At 38.6% G+C, this 15,957-nt stretch overlaps 1 protein-coding gene across 1 annotated transcript in view; it reads right to left on the minus strand.

Annotated features, from left to right (window-relative positions):
- Positions 1-15,957, minus strand: part of LOC117077743 (chromosome-associated kinesin KIF4A) — an 84,695-nt gene that overhangs the window by 15,563 nt on the left and 53,175 nt on the right. Inside the window, exons 10-13 of the mRNA XM_033201389.1 lie at positions 8,449-8,581; positions 6,632-6,690; positions 6,411-6,516; positions 255-311 (exon numbers count right to left, since the gene is read on the minus strand). Of these exons, the coding sequence (XP_033057280.1) occupies positions 255-311; positions 6,411-6,516; positions 6,632-6,690; positions 8,449-8,581 (355 nt within the window). The remainder of the gene's footprint in view (positions 1-254; positions 312-6,410; positions 6,517-6,631; positions 6,691-8,448; positions 8,582-15,957) is intronic.

Consider the following 15,957-nt stretch of genomic DNA (forward strand, 5'->3'; position numbering starts at 1 on the left):
TAAGCTGGGTTGCAAATATGGAACATTACATCCTTGAGAAGTCCTGGCCCCCGTTACCAGTTATACTATTAGTGGTAGAGCCTATCCAAGGTAGGGATTTTATGAAGCTGAGATTTACACTAAAGATTTCTGGATTTCCCAGGCATTCTACGGAAGATGGTAACAATCACAGGTTCTCTTTTTCAGTTGAGTGATAAATTATAGGAAACGGCAGTTAGAGCTCCTGGTTCCACACAAAGGGACCAATTACTTACAGCTTCTTGTTCCACCGCAGTATCAATGGCTGCAGCCATGCAAGCAACAGTTTCATCCTGCAGTAACAAATGTTTTGGTTTAGGGAAAGAGTCTGAAGTAAAGCTTACTAGTGGATTTTATATTGGTTATTTAATTTTTTTCAAGTGTATACAGAGACCGTTTAAGGTACTGAACCGATTTTATAGTCACAGAAACCCCAAAAGCCACATGTTTCCATTTCCCATCTCTCAAGAGTCTTTCTTCTTCATACAGGACAATTGTGTAGTTTTTATAAAAAATAAGGTCATGTGGCAACTGACATATTTCTTGCACTTCTCCTGCCCTGCCAGAGACAGTTGGGCCAGAGTGAAACATTTAGCCATTCCAACGGGCCAAAGTTTAACCCATTTTATGGACTCCACCCTTTCTTTTTATGCATCTACCACTAAGTATACCTCTACTAATGTACAACTCTAGCCAGTTCTTATGGGGGCATACCATTCTACAAACAGACAAATCAAATAATGGCAATGCATCAGAAAAGTAAATAGAATGGTTATTTTTTATTTTATAGTCAGTCAAGGTAGTAGGATCTTCCTCTATAAAGAAATAATTGCCTGGCCAAGCACGGTGGCTTACACCTGTAATCCCAGTGCTTTGGGAGGTCAAAGCAGGCAGGTCACGAGGTCAGGAGTTAGAGACCAGCCTGGCCAGCATGATGAAATCCCATCTCTACTACAAATACCAAAAAAATTAGCCAGGCTGGTGGCGAGCACCTGTAAGCACAGCTACTCTGGAGGCTGAGGCAGAAGAACTGCTTAAACCTGGGGGGCGGAGATTGCAGTGAGCCAAGATTGCACCACTGTACTCCAGCCTGGGTGACAGAGCAAGACTCCATCTTGAAGAAAAAACAAAAAACAAACAAACAAACAAAAACAGAAAGAAATAAATGCCTTAGATGAATACTCCCAGAAAAATATGCTCATGAAGTCAGATAAAGGTACTGCAGCCTCTGTCCCTCATGTAAATAAGAACTGATCATAAAGATATGGAATCAATCTAAGTGTATACACACTCCACATTTTATTTATCCAATCATCCATTGATATACCATGGACTACTACTGGAATAGTAGTAGTCACGCCATGGAATACTACTCAACCATAAGAATGGAATCATGTCTCTTGCAGCAATGTGAATGAAACTAGAGGCCATTATCTTAAGTGAAATAACTCAGAAAGTCAAATATTGCATGTCCTTACTTATAAGTGGGAACTAAATAATGTGTACACATGGACATAGTGGAATAACAGACATTGGAGACTTGGAAGAGTGAAAGGGTTGGGGCTTGGTGAGGGATGAGAAATTACTTATTGGGTACAAAGTACACTATTCAGGTGACAGCTACAGTAAAAACCCAGTCTTCAGTACTACCCAATTTATCTATGTAACAAAATTGCACTTGTACCCCCTAAATCTAAAAATAGAAAAAAAGAAAAAAGGGGAAAAAAGAACAGATCATATGGTATTACTCCAGGTAACTAGGAGGAAAAGGGTAAGGGCTAATTCTTTGGCAAATTATTTTTTGGGGCATTCAAACAACTGCCACCTAGAAGGGAAACCTAAAACTACTTAATAGGACTAATTTGTTTACAGGCTATCATATTAGCAAGCTCTGTTCTCACCACTGGAATTTAGGCTTTATTTGGTATTGTAAGACATGGATTACCACTTCTGTGTAAGTGATTCTTAAAAGCCCCGGGGAAAAGAGAATTATTTCCAGGAAGTCATGTAATTAAGGAGGTCACAGGTGAAAGAGCTATTAGCTCAACAGCTAAGAATTTAGGGTTAGCACATGGAGTCTCTATACCACCCCTATGAAACATTACATAGTTGTTGAAACTTAACTTTTAGTACCTTTAATGTGAGGAGTGAAGAGACCCCTCTCCTCTCGCTCTTTTTTGAGACAGAGTCTCGCTCTGTCACCCAGGCTGGAGTGCGGTGGTGCCATCTCAGCTTACTGCAACCTCCACCTCCAGGGCTCAAATGATCCTCCCACCTCAGCCTCCCAACTAGCTGGGACTACAAGTGTACACCACCACACCCAGCTCATTTTAAAACTTCTTTGTAGACAGGGTCTCACTATGTCATGAAGGATGGTCTAATTTTATTTTATTTTTTTGTAGGGACAAGGTCTCACTGTACTGCCTAGGCTGATCTCAAGCTCTTGGGCTCCAGGGATCTACCTGCTCGGTTTCCCAAAGAGTTGGGATTATAGGTGTAAGCCACTGTGCCTGGCCTGAAGAGATCCTTAATAAGTGCTATTTACAAAGCATTTCCCTTACTCTGCCCAGAAACTCCCAACCAGTAAGGCTCAAAGAGAATTTAAAGGAAGCTTCGGTATTCCCATATCCTTTCTCATAATGATTTATAGTACTGGCGACTCTCCAAGTGCAGGACATACTAAATCATTCTTAAAAAGGATTTTAAAAATCTATAAGGGTTACCCTTTCCTCCCTCCCATGTTTCAATTTTCAGTATAAGGACTAATAACAGGCCTATCCTAGATTATTAGGGCCTATAACACTGGCCTTTGGAGACTTTCTCTAGTACCTTCCAGAGAGTTAGGATCAAAAGTAGATGGGCTAATCCTTGAAGAAGATATGCTGTTACTGTGGGTTTATCTTTGGCTTTTGGCCCAGGGAAATTTTACAATACTAAGGTTCAAGCTTAGGGCTATGGTGACATGTTCTGCATAAACATGGCAGAATTCTGCCTCTATAATTCTAAATGTAAATATACAACAATAAGATTTATTTCAGTCTCACAGCCCTCTTTCCCGCGATTCCAAGACTATAACCAAGAACCTCTTTAAAATTGTGATTTCAAAAAGGTGATGGTCAGGGGAACAAGGCCAGGGTACATTGTGCTACATTAACCAGCAATGTCCTCCAAGATGAAGTTTGTGTTTGTAGGCTGTGCCATTACTGGGCATGGAAAATGCTTTTTATGGAACTGGTCTTGGAGGAGGGGATATAAACAAAAAAGATCATTTGATTTTGTAGGAACTGAAGGGACTGCTTGAATTTCCTCACAGGTAACTGTACAAGGAGGTTCGCTTGAATTATAGTTTAAAAGAAGAAATGGTACAGTTTAGCGCTTAAGGCCCCAGGAAGAATATCTAGGAACAATGGTTGCCTTTATAATGGAAAAGGGGGTGTTCACTAGTCACTTAAAATAAAAATAGTTTTAATCCAGAATGAAGGGCACAAGCACTTACTTTTGAAACATTTTGCTTTCACTGTAGTGAGTCTTAATAAAAGCCCCAGGATACATTGTTGTGTATTTCAAAAAAAAAATATATATATAACTGAGAGGGTCTCCGAACAATAGATGTGGAGAACTCTGATTCAGGAGTCCAGCAGGACTCCTGGATAAAAGGGTTTACTCTGCCTAACTATGACAGTGGATGGAAGGCAGGAACTTTATCAGTTTGTGGCAATCTTTAGCACCCTCCTACTGTGTGTGCCAAGTACATTTTAGTGGCAGACACAGCGATTCTGCAGAGTTCCTCTGAGCCAGCCACCACTAGCAACTCCCTCTACAGGCACACCAGGCACCAGTCATATTGCCAGATTCTCACTGAAGATGCTTTATTTTATTAATTTGGTTCCACGGGTTTCCTTCATCTTTCCCATGTGACTCAAAGCCCCAGAAATGAAGTGGTATTAATCCTCTAAGATCAGTGTGATGGCCATGAACAATGGTGAGTACCCTGGGTCACTATTTCTGAGCTTGTAAGTTTTGGCTCCAGTGGGCTTCTGCAGCTTACATTATCTTAATACTAAGGCAGCTCACACAAGGTTTTCATATATCAGACGTTTTAGTTGCATTTGAGTGGCATTATAAATGGTGAAATTTAACCTTGTGATAGTCGTTGTCTAACATGTACTCTATACTTCAGCCACATTGAAGTTCTTACCATTTTTTAAACTTTCATACCTCTTTCCTTTTATATATATCTTTTCCTCTATATATAGTCTAGTCCCTTTTTAAAAAACTTTATTTATTTTATATAAAAACTTCTAAAATTTTCCTTGTGGAGCAGGGCTAACTCACAAGCAGTGTGCCCAGAACTGGCCTGTCCCTTCCCTTTTGTCTGCATGGCAAACTCCTATTCATTTTTAGGACGCAGTTTCTTCTATGATGCCTTCCTGAATTTTCTGGACTAACAGTTAATCACCCTTTGTTTTATGATCCCACTGCACTTTGCTCATATTGCTGATATAAAAGAAAACACACATGAGAGAGGGTTCCGAGTTTTCCTTGCCTTCAACCCTTGCCTCCTTTCCCTGTTCCCCCTATTTTGCCACCTCTCCCACCTGTGAACCTTGACCAACTGAGAAACTACAAGGCTTTTACGAACATCTCTCAAAATATAGTAACAGTTATCAGGATAGGATTGCACCAGTATGTTCCTGAGGAAGAGGTATAAAAAAATGAAACAATCTCCAACCAAAAGTTTCACAGCAATTAACATAAAAAACTGTTACCTGAGCTAAATCACAAGGACATACACCCCTTCCTTCTCTTTACTCTATAAAACTCCAATCTTGCTTTACTTGGGAAGTTACCTGGAGTTCAGGCGTGCCCTGAGTGCATCAGCTAAATAATATTTCTTCTTTTATTTTTGAGATTAAGTCTCGCTCTGTCACCCAGGCTGCAGTGCAGTGGCACAGTCTCGGCTCACTGCAACCTCCACCTCCTGGGTTCAAGCGGTTCTCTTGCCTCAGCCTCCCGAGTACCTGGGACTACAGGTGCATGCCACCACACCCGGCTGATTTTTGTATTTTCAGTAGAAACAGGATTTCACCATGTTGGCCAGGCTAGTCTCGAACTCCAGACCTCAGGTGATCCGCCCACCTTGACCTCCCAAATTGAAATCCCAAAGTGCTGGGATTACAGGCATGAGCCACTGCACCCGGCCGAATAATTCTTTTAACCCCTATTTGAATCACTTAAATTATCTCCTTTTGACAGTAATACAGCATTTAGTAAGATTACATAGCTAGGAAGTAGCAGAACTGGCTTCAAACTAGGGTCTGTGTGGTTCTAGAGCCCAGGCTCTCGATTACTGTACCCTGTTAGATAAAAGAGCTGTCATCTTGGACTGCTCCTGACAGCTTTACAGTCCTCCTTATTCTAAAACACTGCTTAATAGTCTTTGGGGAATTAACTCATTTAATTTTTTAGAACTGGTCATCATAACGAGTCCTGACAATATTGTATGACATTTTTTTATTTCCTCTTCAAGAATAAATCTATGTGTGGATAATTTTGTGACACAATATTGACAACTCTAGAAAACACTGGGCAAGACCAGGGATGACAATCTCATGGTTCTGGCAAAATTAAAATCTCTGCCCAAAAGCTAGGAATTACCACCAGGCATTTGCATACACATTACTGTTTCAGAATAATAAACAACAGAGTGTAGACGGAACAAAACCAACCATTACCACTTAACATAGTATGTTATAGTATGATTTCAATTTTTTTTAAAGCATATATGCCTAAGGACTAAGAGATGGAACACCAAAACAAAAATAGATTTTTAGGGGTAGTGGGATTGTGAAAATTTTTCTTCTGGGAAAAACAACAAATAACCACTCCCATCCCCAAAACATACCTGCCACTACTATAATGGTTCTAAAAATAAACAAAAATGGGAACTTATGGTAGAACATTCAAACTTACTTATTATTGGTTATAAAAGAGGCTTATGGTATTCTCTGGTTGCTTTAAGCTGTCAGAATTTAGTTTATTTAAAATTGGGGTATGATACAAGACCTTTTTTTAAGTTAGCCTACACTGTGAGGACAGCAAATCAATGACTGCTGCTCTTGCTACCTAGGCAATTTTGCATTGCTATGCTGTTGCTTCTGGTATTTGATTAGAATACTGAAATACTAATGTGCATTATATATGTAACCTATGAGTGTTTTGCTTTAACAAACTCAATATTCAGATCATATCAAATGATCCATGACCTCTGTCCTCAAGCACCTCACAATCTAGTTTTCTCAGCAAAAGGTACAGACTTAGAAAGGCTTGTATATGTCAAGAGAAACAAATGCAAGTGATATGCCTATTTACACTGCCCCTACTTGGCTTACCGATAACTGGGTAATCAATTGCTGCAGGTTACAAATTATCTCTACATTTTCTTTCAATTCCTGGTCTTCCAAAGTCTCCACTAGCTTTTGAAGATCCAGTTTGCAGCTGAAAATTCAAACAAAAAGAACCCAAGGGTTATTCATATGACAAAGGCCAGAGGCTCCACGATTATATACTGAGGTGCTATAGGTTGCGAACAAATATCTGGTGGGCAACTTACGCTGCATGCTGCCTGAGCTCTTCTAGCTTGGCGTTCATTTTTTCATTCGCTTGTTCTGTCTGCAACAAAGACCCAGGAGATCATCAGTGGCAGTGCCTGACAGCCTCACATAATTATGCTCTCCTACTCCTATGAATTAAAAGCTAGGTAAAGAGGCTGTCTCCTTTGCTATAACAGAGGATTTAGTGGGTTTTGGTTATTTAGTGAAAAATGTGTTTTTTAAGAGTCATGGAAATTAGCCCTTCAGTCAACATGAGCTACTAAAAATAGCATCCGAGCAGCTGGGTTTTATGCTTGCCATGAAACTCAGACTATGGGGTGGAGTGTGAAGCCTTAATTCCATAGAGAACTTTGCAACTAGGGGGAAAAAGCAATATTTCCTGGCATGTTAGTCCCTGCTGTTTGCAAAAAAAAAAACCCAAAAAAACCAAAACCAAAAAACAACAAAAAAAAACCCCCACTTACTTTAAATTGCCTCCTACACTACACTGTTCCCTAGCCCCAGCATAAGGGCATTTAAAACATAAAAGGGCCTCACACTAAATTTGAGCTGAGATTTTTTTTTAAAGTTATACTATCTGATATGGTAGGCTAGTTTTAGAAAAAGACAGCAAGAAAAAGGGTACGGCACAAGAATGATGGTAGAGAAAGAAGAAACGGCAGAAGGCAGCTTACGTTTTGGGAAGGGTGATTGATATTTTCAGTTTTATTTCAATCACAGTATCTGTAACATGCTGGATGCTATAACAGATCTGGAAAGAATTGTTTATATAGGACAAAAATGTTGTGCTTGTTATGAAGTTCTGACAGGATATCAAACAATAAGCCTATCAGGCAGACACTGTAACAACCTTATAAAGGTTGGATGAGTATGTGGCTAGAATAAGAAGTAGTTTCTGTTACATCAGCCTCATTCACATACATGTGAAACGCAGCTTCTAGAGTTACTTCAAAGCACAAAATACAGCACTGGAGACAGAAAACTGTATATAAAAATCCCCTATATCCCATTTTCACCCTCTGTTAGTAATGGACAATACAATGGACGTAGGATTTAGCCCACTTGAAAGAAATCTTTAAGCAGCTTATCTTCCTTGACTAGAGTGCACACTGACGCATGAAGGTGTATATATTACAGAGGTTCAATTATATTTTGGTGGAAACTCATTTTCACTTCTGGCAACAGCCGTGCTATCAAAAATGAGTTGTATTTAGACTAGTAGAAAAACCTTAGTGATAGAGCCAGCATGCACTGATCCAGGAGGTTACTGACAGACAGGCAGGTAGTAGGAGTCAGAACTCATGTAATCAGTTATATAGCGATCCACTATTTGGAAATCAACCATATGGAAAATGAATTAAAATTAATTTCCCAGCTGTTATATCTCACCGTGGCAGCTGTAGTATGGGATATGAAATGTGACAACATTAGGGGAAGAGAGATGGAAAATAACTAAAATCTCAGAGAAGGAATGGTTACTTAGCATTATGGATAAAGATTAGGCAGGACTTAAGGTGATAGATGTACTTGGTTCTTTACTTTCTGGTATTTTTAAATGAATCTATTTTAAAATGGGACTTATATAGATTATTTGTGGTAGATACATAGGTATTCACTGTACAATTCTTTTAACTTTTTTGTATGTTTGATTATAAGCCCACATATTTACCCCAGAGGGACTCCCTGGAGGATATGGTAATACAAATACATTTCTTTCAACATAACCTATCTCTCATAATGAAAAGCATGTTAAATATTTTGGAAACTAAAGCCAGTAAATGTTCAGATTGCTAGTAGTTTATTCTTGGGGCCTTACCAGAATGATCCTCTCCAACATCTGGGCTGTCTGACCAGCTGCCTCACTCAGACCACGACTTAATTTTTCATTCTCCTCTACCAGGGACTGATTCTTCTCCATTAAGGATTGTAGATTCTCTGATGGTTCCACACTAAAACAAAGTAAATAACATACTAGAAAAATATCTGATTGATAATACATATATCAAAGGTGGATAAAAATATATCCCATAGGCCTTTTGGATAGGTAGGGGGATTAAGTTAAAATTATACCACAAAAGTCTGGGAAAAGTGTGTCCAACCCAATCTATCCTCCTACTCAGGTAGAATATTGGGTGTACAATAAACACATCTCTGAAGTACTTCAATGGTTGGAGAAAGGTAATAATTCAGAGACAGATATGGTTGCAACAAGAATGACTAACCTCTATCTTGACTCTTGGTTAGGATCTTTTCTGTTTGTGTCCTGTAGGTATGAAGTTATAGCTAACTGGAGCTAAAATACATGTTCTCTCCCTTTTCTTCCCACCCTCAATCCTTCATTAAAGATTAGGGAAGTAGAGAAGGAAGAGGTATGGGGGAGGTAGAAGTGACACTGCTCAGGGTCAAAATTCAACCTAATCAACATAAATATATTTCCCCTTTACTGTAAAGTTTAGGGAAACAGCATTTGAGAAGTCAAAAAGTTGAAATGATGACCAGCGGCCACTAAGAAAACATTTCACAATTCTTTATAAATAAGTGCTCCCTTCTAAATGCTTGCTTTGCTTGAAACTTACGACCCATAGCCTCTTGTTCATTTGTCTATCAATTTTAAATTGCTTAGAGTGAGTCAAGACAACAATGGTGTCCATTTCAAATATGAGGAAAAGGGAGGGTCAGAAATAGCTTGAAGGAATACATATAGGTAAGAACCTTTGGAATGTATACATATCACTTGGTATCAGTTCCAGACTAGTAAAGCAGACCAATAAGAAGTAGGGCTGAGCCGGGCGCGGTGGCTCAAGCCTGTAATCCCAGCACTTTGGGAGGCCGAGACGGGCGGATCACGAGGTCAGGAGATCGAGACCATCCTGGCTAACACGGTGAAACCCCGTCTCTACTAAAAATACAAAAAAAACTAGCCGGGCTAGGTGGCGGCGCCTGTAGTCCCAGCTACTCGGGAGGCTGAGGCAGGAGAATGGTGTGAACCCGGGAGGTGGAGCTTGCAGTGAGCTGAGATCTGGCCACTGCACTCCAGCCTGGGCCACAGAGCGAGACTCCGTCTCAAAAAAAAAAAAAAAAAAAAGAAGTAGGGCTGTTTTTTGTTTTAATCCACTGGGATGAAATATTCAAAAGACTGGAAAACAGGACTGGTTAAAAAAAGATCAGAAGAAATATGAAGATTTGATCTGAAGAAGACTGAGGGGGAAAATGAATAGTTGTCAAGGCTATGAAAAAGAGAAAAATAAAGGACACGGAATAGCTGTTCTCAATCTCAATAAAGGATAGAAAAGGACTTCAGGAATAGAGTAGATGCCCTCTCACCCATCTTAAGACCTCCATCAATTTTTATAGAAGATCTTAGAAGGCACTTTATCAAAAGTTAATAGCAAGGCCACACAATAAGGTCTCATATGACACTGTTGAGCATTTACTAAGACTCTTATGAAGGAATGTTCAATTAAAATGCAGACTATAAAAATAAACTATTAGCAAATTTAAGTGTTATTTCCTATTTATTAAACTGAAAACTTCCATGCGTCATTCATGTAAGCTGACAAGCTTCAAAGTAATGATACTTTTAACTCAATCGTTTTTTATTTCCCTAAAAAATTTCCAGGACTTCTCTAAATGGGAAAATCATATTTAATTGTTGATTTTTCCAAGGAAAATTCAGCACATAGAAGTAGGTTCTTCACTGTAATTTGAGGCAAATTCTTGAATATTTAAATACTACTATAATTAATAATAGTTAACACTTCTATAGCATTATGGGCTAGGCTCTATTCTAAATACTTTATATACATTAAATTTTTAAAATTCTCCCAACAGCCCCTATGAGGTAAGTTCTACTGCTATCCTCATTTTACAGCTGGGGAAACTGAGGCACAAAGAAGTTAAATAACCTATAGCCACACAGCTAGTAGGTAATGTGAAGCTGAGATTTGAGCTCAGCAGTCTAGTTTCAGAGTCCATGCTCTTAACTATTATGCTGACTACAGAGATAGGTACTATAAGAACACAGAGAATCCTGGATATAAAAGCTCTCACAGTAGTAAGGAAAAAAAAAAAGAGTTCTTGGCAAGATTATAGATATATTATAGGACTACATGATATAGGACAGCCACGTAACGGGTAAAATCTTTAAAAGTAAAGCAAAAACAGGACCAGGGCCAAGCAAAGATCAGACTGAAAAAGAAAATATAACAGAAAACCAATGTTTTCACATGCTATTTAATTGCCAAGGCTAGGAATTCAAGTAAACTGAGCATGTGCAAATTGACCAACACTCACAGAAAATAAATACAAAAGCTTCAATAACATGTTAAAAACAAAAGAACATAGTCTAAGGACAAAAAGTGAAAACATTCATATATGTAAAATGTACTTTTTGTTAATAAGCCTTATAAAATGTCTCTAAAAATATAAATATACATTCTTAAGAAAAGGAGCATCTTTATTTCTCTGTAAAATATTGAACAATTAAGTTTAATTGTTTGATTTATCAACTGTTTCTTAGAATCTATTACTTTTACAGCTGAAACTACTTCCTTTAGTATAATCTAGACAATCAGAAGTCTGGAACTTTTTGTACTAAACTGAAAGGAAAGGAAGATGGGTCAATTGCTTCTAAATGAGCATAGTGAGAATAAAATGTAATCAGGAAACCCAGAGTAAACTATCTAAAGGGGGAAAATTAGGAAGAAAGAGGTAGTCATCTCTGGGTGATGAAATTACAGCAACTTTAAGTTTTATTCTCTATACTTCTCTAAATGTTCTACTAGAAGCAATTAGTCACTTTTATAATCAGAAAAAATGAGTAATTGAAAACAAAAATATTGAAAGAAAGTAGGCTCACATCATACATAAGAATAAATACCAAATGCAAAAATGAAATGTAAAAAATAAAACGACATTATTACTAGAAGAAAACATGGGTGAATTCCTCTTTTTTTATTTTTATTTTTATTTATTTTTGAGACGGAGTCTCGCTCTGTTGCCCAGGTTGGAGTGCAGTGGTTCACGCCATTCTCCTGCCTCAGCCTCCTGAGTAGCTGGGACTACAGGCGCCTGCCACCATGCCCAGCTAATTTTTTGTATTTTTAGTAGAGACAGGGTTTCACCGTGTTAGCCAGGATGGTCTCGATCTCCTGACCTTGTGATCTGCCCGCCTCGGCCTCCCAAAGTGCTGGGATTACAGGCCACTGTGCCCGGCTGAATTCCTCTTTTAACCTTGGTGTGGGGAACGGCTTTCTAACTGTGAATCCAGAAGCATGCAGAGAATGTAAATGGTATAGCCACTTTGGAAAACAGTTTGGCAGTTTCGTAAAAAGTTAAATATATGACCCAGCAATTCTATTCCCAGGCGTTTACCCCATGAAAACACATGTCCATATAAAAACTTACAAGTGAATGTTTGCAGCAGCAGTGTTCATAATAGCCAAAAAGTGGAAACAACCCAAACCTCCATCAACTGGTAAATGGATGGACAAATATGGCCTATCTAGACAATGGAGCACTATTCTGCAAGAAAAGGGAAGTGCTAACACATGCTGTAACATGGATGAACCACAAAACATAAGTGAAAGAAGCCAGACAAAAAAAGACTACATCCTCTATGATTCCATGTATACGAAATGTCTATAATAGGCAAATCTATAAAGGCAGAAAAGAGATTAGTGGTTGCTTTGGTCTGGGAGTGGAAATGAGAGCGATGGCAAATGGGCATGAGGAAATTTTCTGGGGTGATGCACATGTTCTAAAACTGAATTGTGGTGACAGTTGTACAACTCTGTAAATTTAATAAAAATCATTAAACAATACACTAAGATGACTAAATTTTATGATATGTAAATTTTAGCTCAATAAAGCTGCTGAAAAAATCCAGAGGCAATAAAAAAATAAGCTTTACTACATAACAATGATAACTTTCTGTATGACAACAACATCATAAAGTAAAAGAAAACTGACAAATTCGGAGAAATTATTTGTAACACACACCACAGACAAAGGGCTAATATCACAAATATATAAAAAACTGTCAAAAATAAGGGCCAAACAGGGTTGCTATTATAAAAAAAACACATTGGTGCGGGTGTGGGAAAATTGGAACTTTTGTGCATGGCTGGTGGAGATGTAAAATGGTACAGCCAGGCTGGGGCGCAGTGGCTCACGCCTGTAATCCCAGCACTTTGGGAGGCCGAGGTGGGCAGATCACAAGGTCAGGAGATGGAGACCATCCTGTGAATGGTGAAACCCCATCTCTACTAAAAATACACACACACACAAAATTAGCTGGGCGTGGTGGTGGGCGCCTGTAGTCCAGCTACTTGGGAGGCTGAGGCGGGAGAATGGCGTGAACCCGGGAGGTGGAGCTTACAGTGAGCCGAGATTGCGCCACTGCACTCCAGCCTGGGTGACAAAGCGAGACTCCGCCTCAATAAATAAATAAATAAATAAAATAAAATAAAAATAAATAAAAAATGGTACAGTCACTATGGAAAACAGTATGGTGGCTTGATTTAAAAATTAAAAACAACTACCATATGATCTAGCTATTTACTTCTAGGTATATACCCAAATGAATTGAAAGCAGGGATATGATCAGATATTTGTACACCCATGTTTTTTTGTTGTTGTTGCTTGTTTTGTGTGTGTGTGTGTGTGTGTGTGTTTTTTGAGACAGGGTCTCACTCTGTTGCCTAGGCTAGAGTGAATGGCATGATCACAGCTCACTGTAGCCTCAGCCTCCCTGGGCTCAGGTGATCCTCTCAACTCCCAAGTAGCTGGGACTACAGGTGCACACCATCATACCTAGCTAATTTTGCATTTTTTGTAGAGACGGGGTTTTGCCATGTTGCCCAGGCTAGTCTCAAACTCCTGGGCTCAAGCGATCTGCCCACTTTCGCTTCCCAAAGTGCTTAGGATTACAGGCATGAGCCACCACGCCTGGCCCATATTTTTTTGTTTGTTTGTTTTTAAAGAGACAGAATATTACTATGTTGCACAGGCTGAAGCGCAGTGGCTATTCACAGGTGCTACCTTAGCATACTACAGCCTTGAACTCCTAGGTTCAAACAATCCTCCTGCCTCATCCTACTGAGTTGCTGGGACTTCGGCATGCACCACTACACCTAGCTGTACACCCATGCTTATAGCAGCGTCTTTCACGATAGCTAAAAGATAGAAGCAGTCCAGGTGTCCATCAATGGATGAATGGATACACAACATACAATGAAATATTATTCAATCTTAAAATCAAAGGAAATTGTGACATATGCTACAACATGGATGAACCTTGAAGACATTATGCTAAGTGAAACAAGCCAGTCACAAAAAGACAAATACTGTATGATTCCATTCATATGAGGTACCTAGAGTAGTCAAATTCATACAGACTGAAAGCAGAATGGTGGTTGCCGGGGGCTAGGGGGAGAGAAAATGAGGAGTTATTGTTTAGTGGGTATAGAGTTTAAGTTTTGCAAAATGAAAAAAAGTTTTGGAGGTGGATGGTGGTGATGGCTACACAACATTGTGAATGAACTTAAAGCCATCAAATTGTATGCTTAAAATAATTAAAATTGTAAATTTTATGTTATGTATATTTTACCACAATTTATTTTTAAAAAGAGGCCAAAGGACCAAAAACCTAATAGAAAAATGAGAAAAGACATGGACAATTCACCAGCAAAAAAAGTGGCCCTTAAATATATGAAAAAATGCTCAAATTCACTCATAAGAAATACAAAGTAAAACAACACTGAGATAGCATTTCTCAACTATCAGACTGCCAAAAATTGAACAAGTATGACAATACATTCCATTGGTGAGGCTGTGGGGAAACAGGCTTTCTCATACACTGCTGGTAGGAATGCAAACTGGTACATCTCTTCTGGAGGCGAATATACCTTATAAAGGTACAAATGTACTTACCTTTTGTCCCAGCAATCCAACTTCTAGAAACCTACCCTTAAGATAAACCTCTGACAATACAAAAATATATACACACAGGTTATTCACTGCAGCATGTTTGTAATTGCAAAACATTGGAAACAACCTAAATGTGCATACATAGGAAAGGGGTTGAATTGATATGTATGGGACATGTCCACAATAAAAGTACTATGCACCTGCAAAAAAGAATGAGGAAGACTTCTCTGAACTGGTTAGAAATGATTTCCAGGAAATACTGAACAAAGCAAAGCCACAAAGAGTATACAATCATTACATACAGTACCCTACCATTCATATGAGAAAAAAAGGTGATATAATAAAATACACAGGTATCTGCTCATTTGTACAAAAGAAATACAAGAAGGCTAAACCAGAAACTAAAGAGATGGGTTAAATACAGGGGTAGGGAGAATAATGGTAGAAAAGAGGTAGAAATAAGGGTGGGAAATAGGAATGGGAACAGAGTTGCAGGGATGGAGAGGGAATGACATTTACCTCACTGAGTATATCCTTTTTCCTTTTTGAAAAAAATTGTGGCACATGTATACATTAAGTAGTTTCTCATCACCCACTCCCCTCAAACTTCCTACCCTTCCTAGTTGCCAATGTCAATTGTTCCATACTCTAGGTCCATGTGAACACATTATTTGGCTCCCATTTGTAAGTGAGAACATCCAGTATTTAACTTTGTGTTTCTAAGAAGTTGTTACAATGTACATTATTCAGGTGATGGATGCACTAAAAGCCCAGACTTCACCACTACACAACATCCATATAATAAAAGTGCACTTACATCCCATAAATTTATACAAATACAAATTGGAAAATCATGGGAAACATATAAACATAAAACTTACCATCTTAATCACCTTTAAGTATGCTATTCACTAGTGTTAAGTATATTCACATTGCTTGCTGTGAAACAGATCTCCAGAATGTTTTCATCTTGCCAAACTAAAATTCTATACCCATTAAACAATTTCCCTTTCCCACCTACCCCCCAGTCCCTGGTAACCACCATTCTACTTTGTTTTATGAATTTGACTACTTTAGATACCTCACATAAGTGGAATCGTACAGTATTTGTCTTTTTGTGACTGGCTTAGTTCACTTAGCATATCTTCAATGTCCACCCATGTTAGCAAGTGACAGGATTCCCTTCCTTTTTAAGGCTGAGTGATATTCTGTTGCATGTATACACCACATTTTATCAGGTCATATGTTGAGAGACATTTGGGTTATTCTACCTCTTAACTATTGTGAATAGTGCCACTATGAACATGGTCGTGAAGAAATCTCTGAGACCTTGCTTTCAATTATTTTGGATATATACACAGAAGTGGGATTGCTGGATCATATGGTAAGTCTAGTT

Source organism: Trachypithecus francoisi, unplaced genomic scaffold (genome assembly GCF_009764315.1).
Source record: "Trachypithecus francoisi isolate TF-2019V2 unplaced genomic scaffold, Tfra_2.0 Lachesis_group6, whole genome shotgun sequence".
Lineage (NCBI taxonomy): Eukaryota > Metazoa > Chordata > Mammalia > Primates > Cercopithecidae > Trachypithecus > Trachypithecus francoisi.